Genomic DNA, 20,074 nt, shown 5'->3' on the forward strand with positions numbered 1-20,074 from the left:
ACTAACTGATAGCTGTATTGTTAATACCATGTTCTCATTATCAGTTCTATGTCTCATTTATACTCTTTTTAACTCTAAAATTATGTGTAATATGTGTTTTCCAAAATGTACTAAATATATATAAATCCATCACATACGGTACATGTTAAAGGAGCATGTAAAAGAACAACACATTAATTCAATGTTTTATTTTTCAACATATTATATAATGTTAATTTTATGTGTTTTAATTCAATATTTTAATTTTCAACATAATGTTAATTTTGTGTGTTTGATAGAAATTTGTAATATTCTGCTGAGCATATTCTGGACAGTATTATGACAATTCCTATATCATGTAAATGATGAAAAGGATGATAATAAATGAAATGAAATATCTCAACCATGAATACATGAATTCAATAGCCTCACAAAGTCCCATGCATAAACATGAATTATCACTATTAGCAATTTTATCACTATTACAGTTATTATGTTTGTACTTACAAATGTCATAATTTTGATTATGGGTACGAATATGTCTACTGAGTACACATCCTCATTCAGTGAAATCAGATGAAATGCATTCCCCAAATCTGCTATTGTAAGTATAACCAAAGTTAGTGTAATGACCTGAAAAAGTTAAAATAACAACATTACAATGTAGATATTGGCATGACAAACCTGCAAGATTTTCTTATACAGGTTACATACTAGTTTTGTTGCATTAAGCCAGTTCCATGGAACATTTCTTGTTTTACTGCTTAACAGATAATAGGTTTCCAAAGCAGAAAACATCCAGAGAAAAACGCAAGGCACCCAAACCAGGACAGTCTTCTGGAAGCATTCTGTCAAATCAGGATCTTCTGTATACCATGTTAAGTTAGTATCCTAAAAAGAAAGAAAAACAACCCCAATAAGAAATTTCATTAAATACTTATTACTTTCACCTATTTTAACAGGACTACCAAGTCCAGTATTTTCAAGTGACAAAAATTATTCTACTTAAAACCAGTTTTAGCAGTTAAGATCTATGGAAGATAAGTGTCTTTTAGAATTATACATGTAAGTTTGATAGTGCCTCTCCTTTTACCTGTAAAAAAACATTTTTTATTGACAGCCTGATGTGTGGCACAGTACAAATATCTAGGTTAGGTTAGAATGTGATAGTCTTGTTGTAATTCAGTCAGTCCAACAGATGTGGATACAAACTCTTCATTGTGGTGCCACACATATCAGTAATGTAGCCAGAGATTGTAATATGGCAGACCGAGTTGGACTTTATGAAGTGTGCAACACTGACTATTAAAAACGGACATGATACAATATTTTGTAAATTCTTGAAAAATATTTTACATTATTACCTCTTCTAAATTACATTATTCATTACAAAATCATCAACAGCTGTGAAACTTCCTATAATGATTAGTTGGAACACTAAATTTCAAAAGCCACATTGTAAACACTCAAGTTCACATTTTCTGTTCTCAAATTGTTCTGATAAAAACAAACCTTATATTTTGGATGTGTCTTCGGTCAGAAAATTGTGTAGTTGCCAAGAACAAAAATCATGCAATAATTAAATTAACAAATATTTTGTAAATTTTATTGCTAAACAAGTCATAAAAATCAATTTTGACTGCAGCAATATGTAAAATAAGAGAAGGGCAACCAATCACCTATAGAAGATCAATGTCTGGAACACAATAACACATAACAGAAAACAGCATTCACACTAGCTTTTGAGCACTAGCTCTTTTTCTAGTAATAGTATTCACAGTCACAGACATACACAAACTACACATCCTCCCAAAAGCATACTCCAATGGCCACGGCCATGGCCTGGGCACCTGAGTCTTGCCATGGCCATGGGAGTGTGCATTTGGATGTCTGTGTGGTTGTCTTTGTGTATGTGTGCACTACTGCTAGAAAAAAAGATAGTGCTCTAAAGCTAGTACGAATACTGCTTTCTGTCAAGTGTTACTGTGCTCCATGCATTGATATGCTATAGGTGAGTGGTTGCCTTTACGTTATTTTATGTATTGTTCCATACAATACATTTCAGAGCAGGCATCATTCAGAAAATTTTTTGGGACACACTACATTGAAACTACTGGCAGTTCCTAAGTTCTGTCAAACCTCCCTGTGCTGATTTGGTATATGAGATTAAGAAGGTGGAATTTGACACATATGGCAGAATCTAGGGCTGCTGTCATTGGTCTCATCAAGATGTGTTAGTACGCAAACAAATGTCAAAAACGGGAGATTTTCTTACATTTTTACTACAGATTAATACTTCTCGCATTTTCTCATGTAATGTGGCTGCTGCACCTCATCTCGTGCAAAATCTTAAGGTCCTAAGTCAACTGCAGGACACTTCAAGCTGTCAGTAATTGAATTTTCGATAACTAAAACATGACCTGTAACACGACTTACTTGTTGATTGCATTAACTTAGAACATCAAGCCCTAAGATCAGCAAACTGTGGCTCTTTCAGCCACTGACTGGTATCTGGTTGCAAATTGGCACAATCCTGCTGGAAGGAGGGGAGTGTTCCGAGGGACCCCTTTCTGGTAAGACACTCCAGAGGAGGATGTTGCTTCTCTGCTGGGAATTGGGGATCGACACCACAGTGGTTGGGGAGGTAACATTCCCAAAGTGGGTGTGGGGAAACCAGTAGCAGGAGGTTTCTCAACCATTAGAGGAGCAGCTACAGTCAAACAACCTGCGTGCCCAACTTAGAAGGCACGAAGCATAAGGTTACTGTCACTAGAGATGGTGACATCACTGCAGCCACAGCAAATGTCATTTTCATATGTACCAAATGCAAATGATCAATTCCTACAAGGCATCCTGATATGTTAGTCAGTCAAAAGGCTTGTATTCTTTGATTTTCTTTTTTCTTTGGAAGAGGGCGCAGTATGGTGAACAGCGAGATAGTGCTCTCCACAGCTGACACAGATGTACCTGAATCTCATGCATCTGAAGCATGCAACATCTCTTTTATTTCATATAGTACCAAAATACATGAAAAAGGGTTAAGAATTTTTTAATCCAATGATGGCTGAGATATTCCTAGCTAGAGAAATGGAGGACAGTCTTTTAAATGTAATTCACTGTGAATTCTGTTACTACTGCAGGATGAAAAGTGTTTAAAAGACCTTACAACAAAGTTTTTTTTTCAACTGCTTCCATGAGCAATAACTGATATGTTTGGAATCTAATTTTTCATTTAAATGTGGAAAGACAAGAAACGTTCATGTACAGCAAAATGACCATTCTAGCCAAAATATATAAACTACTGGAGAAAGCATCTGAAGATGGTAGTAAAGCTTCTGTCCATAGCACTGTTTTGCATGTTTTGTGTTGTAAAATCTTGCAGACTACTGGGCATTGTCTTCCATCTACATCTTTACTGGGTAAAAATATTTATAGAAGACTATTCCTTCTTGTACTGTTTTCCTTTTTACCTAATTATGTGTGACTATTAAAAGACAACATAGTAATCAGTTGAAAAGAATCAGCATATATGTATCACACATACATGAAAAGAAGGAGATAACAGAAGCACCACATAGCGGGAACAGACGGTTTCACATCACATCAATATACCATCACCTTGACCTTTCAGGTAACAAGTTGCCTTTAAAGGCGAGGTCGAAATCTCCAGTATCAAACCTATTGTCCTTTGGTCCCCACTGGACACAATGGACAAAATACACTCCCTGTCATTCCAAAATAGCATGTAACTCATAATCGGTCTGTAAAAGGAGTCTGTAGTGGAGAATGATACCACGTATAATATTAAAGCTGTTAGGAGGGATAATGGTTACAGCAATGTCACCCAAATTGTCACAGGCAAGCAACAGCCATGGCTGAGCAGGGATTGCTGTTTTAAAATGAACTGAAGTGCTTTTCATTTTCAAAAATTGCTGCTACTTCCCCAAACCTGTCCTCAAGGTGTTCTACAAAGAATATGGGCTTTGTATCCTTAAAGGAATCCCTGAGGGAAAAGTAAGGAGTGTGGAGAGTTTTCACCCATTATCTCTTAACCCTCAGTTCTTCCCACTATGTACCCATGGAGGGAAACATCATGAGGTCATCTCTCTCTACACCACAGTAATCCTTTCATTCAGATGAGATCGCTGAGCTTGTGTGTGAGGCTGCGCAGTCACAAGTAGAAGAAAGGTTGATCTGCTTCATCTGTGAATCATCTGCCTTGGTGCCACCTGCTCTCAAAGGGGTCTCTCCCCATGGGTGCCACCCAGCCACAGCAACAGCAAACTGACCAATTAGCCATTTCCCAGAGTCCCTGTGCCCTAGCTGCAATGGGCACATATGCCTAGGTATACGCAGGGAGTTTCCAGGCACCAATAGTGCAATCCTTGTGTGGTTGGGGTTTCTACCGCAGTGCCCGTTCTTGATGACCGCCCCCTCCCCACCAACAATGGGATGACTATTGACTGGGTTTTGGGGGTATTAATTTGCCAGAAAGGAAGGGTGCTAAGACAGAAAGGTAGAGAAGGTGGAATATACACTACAGTAAAGGCTTGGACCACATGATCCACAATTCTGCAAAATTGAGTCACATATAGGCTCTACAAAAAGACCGTCACAGTCTGTTTAAAATCATAAATGAAATCCAAGCATGATCAGCACTGAGACCATCTAATGGAAAGATAGATGGGAAAAAATAATAGTAGGAAAATAGACTTGCAGCACAGGAATGGAAGTAGCAGTGCAAGGACTGGGTGCTTGTGGTGGCAAGCACATACTCACAAAAGAGATGTGAGCCCCTTGTGGGGTACAAATATTTGGTTCACCCTTCTAATAAGCTCAGAACCAGAGGTAATTGATGAGTTCTGGGGACAGTGTTGCAGATTATGAGCTTCACTGAAACTCTGTCAGCAAGGCTGGTCTTCTCAGTCATCTCTGCCAGTCACTGGCATATACATAGAGAACATGAAATGATCACTTCCATTCCTTACTACTATATTCCAAAGGGGTACAGTTCATATGTCTGATCTGCAAATGATTAACAGACCCCTAGCCTTTTGAGTTTGCCTCTCCTTGACACAAGGCGCACCAGGTTTCTCAAGAGATAAAGTAAGTGTGTGTCACTGGCTCAGCTTCAGTAGAAGACAGCACATCAGACTTGTTGGTTAGAAGGACAGTGTAATACCCTGTGTTCTCCTTGCCCCATGCCTTCCTGTAAAGGCCCTCTAGGCCTACTACTGACACATCACTTGCAGTCAGGAGCATGAGTAGTGATAGTGCCTGTCCTTTCTGAAGAGGGAAACTGCATCCACTGGAGAGGAAAGTGCCTAAAGTATATTTGGCATCTCTGGTACATGTCTCTTTGCATTTTTTCCCACCACCCATTCGAAGCAGTTTCCAACTGCTTGACAGTAGTCAGTGGGATTTCTGGCAGCTTACAAAGAGCAACTAACTATCCTGTGCTTAGGCTCAAAAAGTATTTTACATTGTTAAATAATTTGATAACAGTTCAAAAGCTGACCTGATTTACTAAAAATTGACAATACCATTTATTTCTTTCTCAGTATTTTGTCTCTTTGGTATCTTGTCTTGTGTATATAACTTATACACAAGTAACTAAATAATGTTCGTCTCATATTTTGTGATTAAGAACACTGGAAAATTGGTGTTATGCCCTCTATTCCTTTATTGTGTGAATATTAGAAAGTAACTTAATGTTTGGTTCCATATTTAACTATTAACCACATGGAGAAATCTTAGTGTATCACTTATGTTGTTTTATTATGTATGTTCTTTTATTATATATGTACGTTTATTATGTGTACTTTAGTTAAGTGTAGCACCATAGTATATGAAAGAATGACTGCTAACATGTCAATAAACCTCTAAAAAACTTCTTCTACATTATCCATAACAACATCAATTGCACACAAATCCTTAGAGTCGAGTGTCCACCTCAGTATCTGAGTGGGCAGCATGGTGGAAAGCCATGAATGAATGAATGAATGAATAACAAGAACATTGTAAATAACAATAAACATTAACAAAAAAGTACCTTCATACAGCTATGCGACTTTTGGAAATTCCTCATCATTCTTGACTTTTTTAATTGTTATAATTTTTATGATAATTTAAATTGTTATTGAGTGTTGAGCATTTTTTTCATTGTTATTCACAATATCTCTAAGCTGTGATTGGCCTCCAGAGAAAGTCATTTGGAAAAAGGGCAGCATGCACAGTTGGGCTGCATTCTTACTTGTGCAATGTTTATCTGAATGTTAAATAACTTTAAATTAGCCTCTCTGATATTGTTTACACTTCTGTATCTGTTACTCTACAAGTGTTGCAAATTCTTTTTAAGATCTGAAGTGGTTCATGAAAATAATGGAAGCAAACTTTCAAGCTTATGCTAACCAACAAACTAGGGTAATGATGTCAAAAGCAGTGCTGATATATTACAGATATCAACACTATTAACTATTGTTGAAGTTAGAAATTAAATGGAACCTGATACAAGTTACAATACATGAGAAACAAAATACTGCAACATAGAAGTTGTATTTGTAAGAGCTAAGTTCACCTTGCAATCATAAAATTTCAAATACTGACCTAGAAGAAACTGGTCAATGAACAGAAAAAGTGGAAGTATTTTAGTAATCAATTGGGTACATACACTGCAATAATGACTAAATGATTTTCAGAGAATAAAATGCCAGGGTAATTTACAGAATACACAGATATACTACCAGATATATCATGCACATTTCTAAAAACTTGTAGCTTTTTCAAGTCGGTCAATCATGAAATTAGGAAAAAACTGTTTTTGAATGAGAACACCTTTCTTAGAGAACAACAAAGAGCACTAATTAATTTTACAATTCATGATATACTATGAAATTTGTGTGTCACTCATATGTGGTCATAAATACATAATATATATCACCAGTGTCTCTGAAAGCTCTTTCCTGATTTAGTACACTTGATTGCAGTCCCATTATATACCATATTCCTAAACCTACTGCAGCCAACTGTTATGCTCATCTGATCAAGTTGGGTGTGATGCTCCCAAATCAGCATTGAGTTTCAAGGTCAGCTACTCCTGCACAATCATGGTCCATTATTAATGTTAATCTTCATCAATGGTGGTACCATGGTGTATGGACCAAAGAGCACATTTTACAAAATCTGCAGGTGGCACAACCATTCTGATTGACAAACAACCCAACTGCAGTCTAGAGAACACCAAGAACACTCTATTCAAAGAAGCTCTAGACTGGTTCACTTCAAATGGTCTGTACCTCAGTGTCAACCAGACCTCCCTCCATTCAGTCTCACAAAACACACAAAACAAGGAAGATGTTGACAAGGAATTATTGAGAGTTGTATCTCCCAGATTCCTGCAATTAGGTATTACTGATAATATTAATTTATTAATTCACATCCCTGACCGATTTAAAGATTGAATTCTTCAGCTTTTTCCATTTGCTTGATTCCATCTGTTTGTGACTTGGAAACAATCAGAGCTGCATACTTGGATATTTCCAATCACTTATGAAATATGACATCATTTTCTGGGGAACCAGTCACAGGTAAAGAAGTATCTTGATTCCACTAAAGAGGGTCACCAGAACTATGAATAGATTTCACTCTAGATGGTTTTGCAGAAATTTATTCAAACAACTGGCAGTCCTCACCCTGGCATGTCAGTATATTTTTTCACCTCTGCACCTACATCCATACTCTGCAAACCACTGTTAGGTGCATGGCAGAGGGTATGTCCCATTGTACCAGTTATTAGGGTTTCTTCCTGTTCTGTTCACATATGGAGCATGGGACTTACTCTCGATAGTTTACAACTGTCTTCAAGAGACTCCCAGTTCAGTTTCTTCATTATCTCTGTGACGTTCTCCATGGATTAAGCTATCCTGTGACAATTTGTGCAGCCCTTCTCTATACAGAGTCAGTATCCCTTGTTAGCCCTACTTGGTGTGGGTCCCATACACTAGAGCAATATTCTAGAACTGGTCACACAAGTGATTTGTAAATAATTTCCTTTGTAGATAGATTGAAATTCTCTAGCATTCAGCCAATGAAGCGAAGTCTAGTACCTGCTTTACCCATGACTGAACCTACGTGATCATTCCATTTCATATCCCCACAAAGTGTTACACTCAGGTATTTGTATGAGTTGGGCAATTCCAACAGTGACTCATTGATATTACAGTCATAGGATACTTTTTTTTTGTGAAGTGTACAACTTTACATTTCTGAACATTTAAAGCAAGTTTCCAATCTCTGCACCAAGTTGAAATATTATCAAGTTCTGACTCAATATTTATGTAGATTCTGTTAGTAAATGTCTAGTTTGTGTCTAATCAGTCTTTGGGGATCTGGCTAAATTTTAAAAACAGTTAAAATTTTATCTTTGGGATAGCTCTTTCCATTCCTTACAGGAATTATTTGACATTTTGTAATACTTTTTGAACTGCATTTAATTTTAAGCAGTACTATATGAACTTACTATGTAGCACTGGTATACAGATACTGAGAGAAAAAAATGGTTCAAATGACTCTGAGCACTATGGGACTTAACTTCTTTGGTCATCAGTCCCCTAGAGCTTATAACTACTTAAACCTAACTACCGTATTTACTCGAATCTAAGCCGCACTCGAATCTAAGCCGCACCTGAAAAATAAGACTGGAAATCAAGGAAATAAATTTTCCCGAATCTAAGCCGCACCTGAAATTTGAGACTCGAAATTCAAGGGGAGAGAGAAGTTATAGGCCGCATCTCCAAATCGAAACAAAGTTGGTCCATTGTAATATGAGACACAATTTAGGTCGAAAGAATGACGATACAGCTACAGGAGTTTGGTTCGAGTCGTAAGCTTAGCAGTTAAAGCTTTACCAGGTAGCCATTGCTATGTGTCAGGCGCTCCGTCCGTATTTATACGGTTACCCTTCCTTTTCCACGTGCCTCGTCTTGTTTGAATTGATTGCTTATTTTTTCTTTGATCTGATAAGCACAGTTTTCTTTGTTATAGGTGTTTACATCACTCTAAGCTGAAAATGCATTACTGTACTGTGTCATGCATTGTTTGTCGCATTCTGATAGTGCGTGTTTACGGCCTGTCGCCGATCGCGGCATGGCTTGCTTTTGTGCGCGCTACCGCCGCTTACAATAAAAAAAAAAAAAAGAGAGGAATCATCTCATTAGCGAAACAATGGCAAGAAACTGCTATTTGTTGTTACTTACACTGCTGCTTTCTTTGATAATGATCAACAAGAACCAAATAATAGACTGCGTATGATAGAAGATGTTCTGAATGAGAGTTTAGCGAAAAAAAATTTCTGTTTGAAAATCTTTGCAGGCGCCTCTTTAGTACATTACATTCTACACAGAAATTAGAGTCATCGTAGATTTAAAAATCTAGTCAATTGCTGTGCTTCATTACTGACTATCACTATTAAGCATAAGAATAATACGAATATAAACATGACATGATATGTATATTCCTCCGCGTTTGCTGTTGTCTCACTCTAGTTTCGTAGTTTATTAGGCAGACAGGACTTAAATGAGATAGCAGCCAACATGAAACAATACATGGCAAAATGTTTATATTCGTATTATTCTTATGGTGACGATAATACTGCATGTGATTCACAATTTGTAAAAGTTCCTATTAGCAACCAACTCGTCTCACAGATAGGAAAAAAAATCAGAACGTAGAGTTGGCCATATTGACAAACATCCCAAACAGTCTTGCCAGTCGGATTTTTGTAGTACATTGAAATGCTGCTACATTCGAAGATGAACAATATGGAATTTGTATTTACTTCATTGGATAATGTATGAAAATGCAGTGGTCGAAACTCGGGGCGGAGAAAAAAGCTCGTCTTCCACCTTTTTTTTTTTAATTTATTTCCTGACACAGAGGTTTTGGCGCTTTGTGCCTACAAAGCATGCCTGTGTAGCGCTACATATATTCGACGGCAGAAGTAAGTTGTGGCAGCACCCACCAACATTTTTCAGAACTTCCGCTTGCTTTGCACTCGATTCTAAGCCGCAGGCGGTTTTTTGGATTACAAAAACCGGAAAAAAAGTGTGGCTTAGATTCGAGTAAATACGGTAACCTAAGGACATCACACACATCCATGCCCAAGGCAGGATTCAAAGCTGCAACCATAGCGGTCGCGCGCTTCCGGACAGTAGTGCCTAGAACCACTCGGCCACTCCGGCCAGCTACTGAGAGAATTCTTTGATGTGAATCAGAATTTAATCATTATACTATATTTGTCTGACTTTATTATTATTGCTATCTGAACACTTGGACCTCACTTTTCATGTTTTTGTTAACATATGATTTAGATTGTAAGACTCATGACAATTTACATCTCATTATTACTGTAATTATCTGACACACTCTACATCTAAGTAATACACTTGCATCACAGAACCATGGAAATTTAAAATAAATAAATTAATTAATTAATTTATGCTGCTGGAAGCATTGTAAGAAGTAACTGAAAGTCTGGATTATCTTTGTGTCTACATGACTCATTGTTCCTGTGAGATGGTAAGGGACAGTTATGTCTCGCTGAGAGATAATTATCATTTCTCACTTGAAACCTGCTAACCTTCTCAGTTGGCCAACATTGAATCCCATGCCCACGAGCCTTTCAATTCCATTTGGAAAATAAATGCCGTTTTTCTCATGTCCACATAGACCTTGTAGGGCTCCTACTGCCAGTGTAAGGATTGAAATATATTTTCAGGGCTTACTGACAGGTCTCCTTGCTGGGTCAAAGCCACATCTACTATGGAAAATTATGTAGAGATAGTTGCATGAGCCTTTTTGACTACATGGATTTCAAAGTCTGAGTGCTTGACAGATGTGATGACAAATCAACAATTTGCACCTTCTTTGTCGATGTACTAGCTACTTTGTGTGGATTCACTCATCATCGTTCCACCACCTACCATCCAGTAAGCAATTGCATGATGAAAAGCTGCCACAGGACACTAAGGTCAGCATTAATGTGTCACAAGTCTTCCTGGTTGACTACCTTGGCACTGGTGTGATTCGAGCTGCAGACTGCATTCAAAACTGACCTCAGTGCCTCAGCAGAGGAAATGATGTATGACAAAACCTAAGACTTCTGTTGGACTTCTCCACACATCAAGAAAGCCACCCTTAAGATCCTTGTTCAAAGGTGCTGCAAATGAGGAATTGGATTTCAAATTTTCATACTTCAACAGCATTTCGCCATGTAAGTCCAACAATTTTTGTTCATAAAGACCTCACTCATTGTACCCACATCTTTCTCTGCATGTATATCATTAAAACACCCTTGCAACCTCCTTACAGCAGCCCCTATCCATAATTAGAAAGAGATGAACTCATAATGATGCTCTTAATCACCACCAAAACAATGTGTTTCCATTGAAAGAGTAAAACCAGCAAACCTGCTTCCATTGGATGACATTGTGCAATGGCAATATCTCCATTGGCCAATGCCCACTTTTAGACCTTCCCCTGCAGACAAGGCCTGCAGTCGACTGACTTCACCTCCCATCCTGCCATCATTGTCAATGGACTCAGGTGCTGCAGTTGTTCAAATAACAACAGGTATTTCTGCTCTCAATGAACACTCTTACCGCATTGGTGTTGGTCTGCATGACAGTGGGCAGGCTAATTCAGTACAACTTTACTTTCATTCCAGGGGCTCCATTCCACTGGACAGGAAGTGTGAGGTGGTGCAAGCAGTGTAACAAGTAACTGAAAGTGTGGACTACCTCTGTGAGTGTGTGGTGGACAATCCAACAGCATCTTTGTTTATTTGTTACTCTTTGTTTCTGTGAGATCTCTCTGGTTTTCTTCGGAGTATTTAATTTCTTCATTTCTGTATTTGATTAAAATAATAAAGTACACAATATTTACACCATCTGTATTCAACTGGGAATTATAGTTACCACAAATTATATAAATAAAGATAGGGGTATCTACTAAAGTACTAACATATCCATCCAAGGTTTTTACATAAAGTGTAGACATTTTTCACATTTTTCCATTTATTTATTCTGCTCATTATTTCATGTTAATTGTTCAACAAAAAATTGCAGTTAAGGTATGTGGCTTTTTCTTATAGTTCTTTACAGCAGAGACAAAGATTACGTTATCAGAAGTTGCATTTATTACACAAATATAAAGGGATCATAATCTGTAAAGTAAAATAAGGTAACACAATTATTTATTTTGTATCCTACAAATTTATGAAAAATCTGAATATACTCCTTGTAAAATAATCACTTTTGTTACAATGTCACTGAACATAGATTGCTGCTTTTGTGAGTGATGTGTATTATCTCCAGTTGACACTTAACTACTGCAGACAGGTGTATGCTAACACTTCCATAGCTGGCGATGCACTAAAAATTACTGTTCTAATTAGGCCTAGCTATTATTTCTACAGCAGCTTGCTACACTTTCAAAGGTAGCACACAGGGCAAATCTGACATTCATAAACAGGTCAAGAATGATTCATAGAAACAAATACATTCATCTCTAGTTGTCCAAGTGCACAGACCTTCATAAAAGTAGGAATTTATTATACAGTATGTAAAAGATAAAGTAACAACTCACCCAAAAATTTGAACCACAGAAATGGTCTATAGATTCAAATGTCATGTTGGCTTTCTGTTGTACACTGCAATTTGTACTTTTTCTTCTTTATCGCCATCTGCACATGGTATCTATCTGTAAATAACATCACATTTATGACTTTTACATAAGTATGCATAATATATTAATCTGAAAAAACTATGCAAATATAAGTTCTTATCATATCATATTAGTTTATTTTAGTAGCATAATTCTTTATGGGGTAAAGTGTTTCAAATTCTATGAACAAGTTCTTTCACTACAGTCATTTTACTTAATGCCTTGCATACATATTTGGCAAAGAAATATGGCCCACATAGATCAAACATCATTACATTGCCAAACATAAACTGGTGCTGTCCAAAGAAACAAAAAAAAACCTTTTTTACTATTTGCAACAGTTGTGTGGTTTAAAACTCACTTCTGTTACAACTCATGTAGATTACTGCTACACATATTTCCTACATTTTTGTAGTAAACAGTTTATTAATGAATTAAATAGGCATTTAAGTTACTATACTAATTCCATTGGTCTACAGAGAAGATGAAACCTAATAACTTAAAATCAAGACTGAATGTACAATCAAACTGGACAAACACAGCATCATTATCCCTTGTTATTTAATTAGCAGCCAGTGTAAAAAACTACACCAAGAAGAAACAGGAAACACAGAAACAGTGAAGAGGGAAAGGTAAATCTGTAACAGATGGTATTGAGTGAGATGTGGTCTCTCTTTCTGCGTCTTTCACACATTAAATTTTTGGGTGCAATTGAAGTTGTGATCCTGTTCATTTGCTTTGAATCATGATGTCATCAAGATGGTGGACACCCCTCTTTCAAGCGTACACAATATAGCCACCATGACATCACCCACAAACAAACATTAATAACACATAACACATAAAATATTCAACTTGAGCAATGGAGTGAAACTAAATACAGAACAACAAAAATAACAACACAATTCCAAAACAAATATCAACCCAGAAATTGAGCACACAAAATTCTCAACATTCAAAACAACCAAAAAATGCAAAAATGAAGTTCACTGGTATTGTAAATTTTGCTTGACTTTATCACACAGACTACTACACCTGCAGCTCATACACAGCTCAAAAACCCAGTCACACAAATTTCACTTGACATTCATTGCTAAAATGAAGTCCTTGATACAAAGCATCCCACATAAAACTCTAAAATCCACCTGACCTACTTTTAGCTAAGAGGAAGCCCTCGATTCCACAACCCCAAATGTAACTTCAGAAACCAGTACCATAAATTTCACTTGACTTACATGGCAGTAAAATGGAGCATACAGTACCAGAAAACAACACACTGAACTCTTCAAATTTGTTATCCAAATTTGCACTTACCCTTCCTAAAGCAGTCAAACAAAATTACAAAACACTAACAAGAAAAAAGTCGAAGTTCATGAAAACTTTCACCACCACCAATTTCAGTATAAGTCTACATAAAGAATTATAAATGTTGAAAGTTACATTTTGGACAGTTTCCCTCACCCCCTCCCTCTTGCCCCACCCACCTTTCATTTTTCAGTATGCCGCAGAAATAAATATTAGGCTTCTCTGCTGGTCAATTTGTTACCACAATCTTTATTTGGCTGTTACATTCATTGGCTGCACCATCTCACAACCAAACTGTCGCCATCCAGCCCAACTTAGACCTGGAGTTGCAGTACAGATCAGTTCATCACCACAATCAAGATTTCGGGGAAAGAGGGAGTGGGGCCTCAAAAACCACACTTTAACCCTATAAACATAGATGCATGTACCACAAATATAACAATTAAAAAACCACAAAAAAAATACCAACAGAAGCCACCATCATATAAATCTAGGTCAGACAAACACAAACACACACACACACACACACACACACACACACACACACACACTAAAAAACAAAAAAAAACAAACCATAATTGACTGTAATCAGTTCAAATAATTGTTGGAGCTTGATTGTTTATTTACATAAATGATCTAGGTGATAATCTGAGCAGCCCCCTTAGATTGTTTACAGATGATGCTGTAATTTACTGTCAGCCAATCAATTCCAATTACAAAATTGTCTAGAGAGAATTTCTGTATGGTGTGAAAATGGCAATTGGCACTAAACAAAGAAAAGTGTGAGGTCATCCATATGGGTACTAAAAGAAATCCGATAAATTTCGGGTATACGATAAATCGCACAAATCTAAGGGCTGCCAAATTCGACTAAATACCTAGGAATTACAATTATGAGCAACATAAATTGGAAGACCACATAGATAATATTGTGAGGAAGGTGAAACAAAGATTGCGCTTTGTTGGCAGAACACTCAGAAGATGTGACAAACTGACTAAAGAGACAGCCTAAATTACACTTGTCCATCTTCTCCTCACTGATATGATATGCGAGTTGGGTTGGCAGTTGTTGAAACAAAGTTGGTTTTCTTTGCGGGGAGACCTATTTACGAAATTTTGATCAACTTTCTCTTCTGAATGCAAAAACATTTTGTTGACACCCATCTACATAGGGAGAACTGATTGTCATTATAAAATAAGAGAAATCAGAGCTCTAACAGAAAGATTTAGGTGTTTCTTTTTCCCACGTGCCATTTGAGAGTGGAATGGTAGAGAAGTAGTATGAAAATGGTTCAATGAACCCTCTACCAGACACTTAAGTGTGAATTGCAGAGTAACCATGTAGATGTAGATGTATATGTAGATTGCAGACAATGTGTCTTCACCCATTGCAACAAGCAATGACCTTCCTGCTAATGTCCGTGTCATACCATTGACTGACAAGAAAAGAAAAATAATACCAAATCTCTGAGCATAAGAAACACATGGAACTAATAATTCCAGACTCAAACATGAATCCATCAACCACAAAATGCAAATTCAAATTAAGTCACTCACAAATGAGCACAAACTCTTCCAATAACAACCTCACATTCTCAACTCACTAACACTCCCAACAAACAGTTTCAAAACATAAATGTAGAACACAAGGGAGCACCACCAAATATTACAACACATCATTTACAGACACAAACTGAGTGAAAAACACCACACTACCATTACATCACACAACACAGTTACATCACGGGTCAAAGCAGATGGGTGGAATTGCAGCTTTTGGTTTATCCAATTTTTGGAAGTGTAAAAAAAATCTGACAAAGGGTGGTAGATGCTTAGCAAATAAAGATTATGTCTGATTGAACACAAAAGATGCTACATAATGGCACATGTTGCAAGATGATGTAGATTCCAACAAAATTAAGAAAGGTAAGAAAATATTTTTGCATAGCAACAGTGACAGGTTAGAAATTGCAGAGTATCAGGGTACTTAACATGAAATATTTAGTGCAGGAGAGGAAGGTGTGGGGCACAAATGGAAAAAAATTCAAAAGAATCATTCAGTATGCCTTAGGCAATTATGCACAGAGCAAAGCCTTAAGGGATTGGAAAACCCACCATGCTTTATTAGCCACGACAGTAAACTGCAACATAAACAAAGTGAGCTTCATCACAGATTCATGAGAATTCAAAATCTAACTGACAAACAAAAGTTGAATGAAGAACAATAAGCATAAGGAGAACACTGAGAGAAGCATTCAATGAATTTGAATGTAAAATTTTGTCAACCGACCTGACTAAAAATCCTAAGAGGCCTTGGTCTTAAGCAAAGTCAGTAAGCAGTCCAAAACAAGGACCCCATATGACAGTTTGTACGGGGAGAGGGGCTAGACTGAGGATATGGAGTGTTTTTGATATTTTGGAAGATGAATGGTGACTTTTAAGTAGCCACAAGAAAGTTCTGACCCTGTTAAAAACCTGCATAACACTGTCTTTCAAATCATTTTCTTGAAAGTAAAAACCCCTGACTACACTATATTTTTTCCTTTCCCTGAGATCTGGGAGGGAAGGGGGTTGTGACCCCAACCCCTTCTTGGCCTGGGTATGGGCGCTCTGGGTTCAAAATCATCTATTCAGTCACTCAGTGACCATAACTGCACCAAAATGGAAATGACAGGAAAGCCTGAAATACTGAATTCCAAAGCTGTCTAACCACAGAAAATCATAATATGTTCCTTCCTTTCAATCATCACATGAACTTTAAAATGGCAGATATTGCAATAACTGATAACAAAATAGAAAAACAACTGCAATTGCTTTGTAATGGAATGGCATCAGGACCAGTTGAGATACCTCCCCTTCTTGTAGCAGCTTATCGTAAAACTGGAAAAAAGTGGAGGTCATTCATGTTTTCAAGAATGGTTACAGGACAAAGCACATAATTATAGGCCTAAATTGTTGATCTCAATCTGTTGTATAATTATAGAACACGTTTTATGCTCATGGATAATGACATTTTTGGAGAATGAAAATCTCCTCCATAAAAATCAATATGGATTCAACAAACAGAGATCTTGCAAAACTCAGCTCACACTGTTCCCTGTGACATAAACAGCACTGTAGAGATTGGCACTCAGGTGGGTGCCATGTACCTTGGTTGCAGGAACTCATTTGACACTGTCCTACATACACTGCTGTTTAGTGGAAAAAAAGAATAAAGAAAAAAAGAGCTTACTGAGTAACAGACCAAATTCGTGACTGGATTCAAGACTTCCTTGCAGAGAGAACTCAATATCCTCACTCTCAATGGAAAGGTAATTTTGGGGATACCAGTACCCTACTTAGGTGTAATAGGACCATTACTGTTTACATTGTAGATAAATGATGTGACAGAATGCGTTGAAAGCTCTTCGAAGCTGTTCACAGATGATGCAGTTGTCTATAAGAGGGAAGTAAAACCAGAAGATATATTTGCAGGAAGGATAAATCTTGATTTTTGAGACTTTACTTTTATTGATCATGAATTTTTGGTGTATGATATAATTAGTGCTGAACATTTCCACAGAGGACTGACCAAGGTGCAGGGTCTGGCAGTTCACCCTGCACATAAATAAATATAACATACTGCATGTACATAAGAAAAGAAATGACAAATTGTTGAAAACAGAAACCACCATTAATTATCTAGGTATATCTATCCAGAACGACTTTAAGTAGAATGACCACATAAAACAAATAGTAGGAAAAGCAGATGCCAGACTAATTTTTACAGGAATCACAGTAAGGAAATGTAATTCATCCACTAATGAAGTGGCTTACAAGGCACTTGTTTGTCTAATTCTTGAGTCTGTTCATTGATGTGGGATCCTTACCAGTTTGTAGTGATAGAAGAGATAGAGAGAATCCAATGAAGAGCAGTGCATTTCATCACAAATCACTTAGCTGGCTCAAGAGTGATAGATATGCTCAACAAACTCCACTGACAGATGCTACCAGAGAGGCATTGTGCGTCGCAGAGGTTTTGTACTGAAATTTTGAGAGAGAACTTTCCAGGAAGAGTGGAACTTATTACTTTCACTCACATTCATCTCATGAAGTGACCATGATGAGGAACATTGAGAGATTAGAGCTAATTCAGAGTCTTAACGACAATCATTATTCCCACACGCCATAACACAGGAGGGATCAGTTGGTTATACTAGAAGTACCCTCCACCACATACCACCAAGGGGTTTGCAGAATATTGATGTATACATAGACAAAAATTGAAGACACAATGCTGAATGATGCAGATGCTTCAAGAACAAGCAATACTGCTTGAAATCAGGAGCACAACACCTCTACGACAGATGCCATGCAGCCGACAGTCAACTGGGGTCAGTGCAACATCAGCTCAATTTATTAGTATGGTTATTAGCCAAAAATGCACTTTAGAACAGAAAGTATGTTTGCTTTCTGATAAATTCTGGTTCAGTTTTCTAACAACAAAAAATAGTTTTCCCTGTTGCTGAAGAAAATCGAAACTGGTACTTGTGAAACATATGAGAATATTTTTCTTATTTTTCCAATAGTGTTTGAATATGCTTTTGGTAGCAGTAATTCACCCTTTGCACAAATATGCAACTGGAAACTTGGAACTTTATTTACTGTAAACAAAAACAATAAATCAAGTTTTTCATATCCCTCCAACATCCAAATGTTTTTAATGTACCAAATCGATGAGGGAAAAATTAATTATTTACTTTTGTGTGGCGCTACCAAATGACAAATTGGTTTTGATTGTATCCACTGTCAACAGGAAAACAAATCTGCAGCTGTCTTTTGGTTTTAAAAATCAATACCATATGATTGAAATGGTAGTTTACGATTGTTGTTGGAGTATGCACTGCACATATTAATGTAACCAGCTGAAAAGACATGTGATTAAACGGACAAGTACCTGAAAAACAAATAAATAAGTAATATAATAACATTATGTGCAATATCTGATGTTTACAGTTATGTAAACTATCAGTGATAAATAGCTGGGTCATACAGGTTATTCCGTTTCTTTGATCTACAGTTAAGTGTGTCTGAATTGTTACTTGTTTTTACATGTAATGTCAAGCCAAGTTTCCAGAAGTGTCTGTTCCTCACGTGCATGCTCCCCCCTGCCACTAACAGCCATCCTCAAGTCCTAACAGAAGTGAGGCTGCTCAACTATCAAGCAAACTGTCAGATGTCCCTACGGTCACGTTAATGTGATCTTTTATGCTTATGCTGTGCGGACTGTGGACAACCGAGCATATCAAAAGATGTCTTTGCAGTGATGCCACAGTGATCCAATGTGATGATAATTTTTGTAGAACCTTTAGGTTCCCTGTGTGTCGGTGTGGATACAACTGTGACGAGTTTTGTTCTTTCTTCATTGTCTGCTTACAATTATTTTTCACAATGACAGTCACTGATCCTCGCCAGAGAGGGTTTGAATTCTACATTCACTGCTTTAACACTCCATACTTAATAGTTCCATTCTATTTGTGATGGTCTGTTCTGTTGACAGTGCTTTGACAACAGCAATGGAGCATATTGAGGTGAAGTAAGTACTGCTTCACGAAGACATTGGTTTTTCAATGTGAAACTGTTTGCAGTAAATATAAATGTGTTAACTGAGAATTTCATTTTAAGAGAAGCTGTTACTCATTGGTTCATTTTCTGTTTATGAAATAAGTATTTCAGTTTTGTCCACATGGACACAGTGGGCAGTTACAGGAAGAAAAATTATTTCGTTTCTTTTCTCTTTTACTTCATAACAGCAGCCTCACACAATCTTTACAGCCAGGTTTGACTCTGCAGGGTGTCCTAGACATCCTGTCTGAAGAAATAAGCCCGCATCTCGTGGTCGTGCGGTAGCGTTCTCGCTTCCCACGCCCGGGTTCCCGGGTTCGATTCCCGGCAGGGTCAGGGATTTTCTCTGCCTCGTGATGGCTGGGTGTAGTGTGATGTCCTTAGGTTAGTTAGGTTTAAGTAGTTCTAAGTTCTAGGGGACTTATGACCATAGATGTTAAGTCCCATAGTGCTCAGAGCCATTTTT

At 37.3% G+C, this 20,074-nt stretch overlaps 1 protein-coding gene across 1 annotated transcript in view; it reads right to left on the minus strand.

Annotated features, from left to right (window-relative positions):
* Positions 1 to 20,074, minus strand: part of LOC126092472 (multidrug resistance-associated protein 1-like) — a 409,434-nt gene that overhangs the window by 314,882 nt on the left and 74,478 nt on the right. Inside the window, exons 2-4 of the mRNA XM_049908086.1 lie at positions 12,622 to 12,735; positions 694 to 870; positions 487 to 612 (exon numbers count right to left, since the gene is read on the minus strand). Coding sequence (XP_049764043.1) covers positions 487 to 612; positions 694 to 870; positions 12,622 to 12,666 — 348 coding nt within the window. The 5' untranslated portion in view covers positions 12,667 to 12,735. The remainder of the gene's footprint in view (positions 1 to 486; positions 613 to 693; positions 871 to 12,621; positions 12,736 to 20,074) is intronic.

This window comes from Schistocerca cancellata, chromosome 7, assembly GCF_023864275.1.
Source record: "Schistocerca cancellata isolate TAMUIC-IGC-003103 chromosome 7, iqSchCanc2.1, whole genome shotgun sequence".
Classification (NCBI taxonomy): Eukaryota; Metazoa; Arthropoda; class Insecta; order Orthoptera; family Acrididae; genus Schistocerca; species Schistocerca cancellata.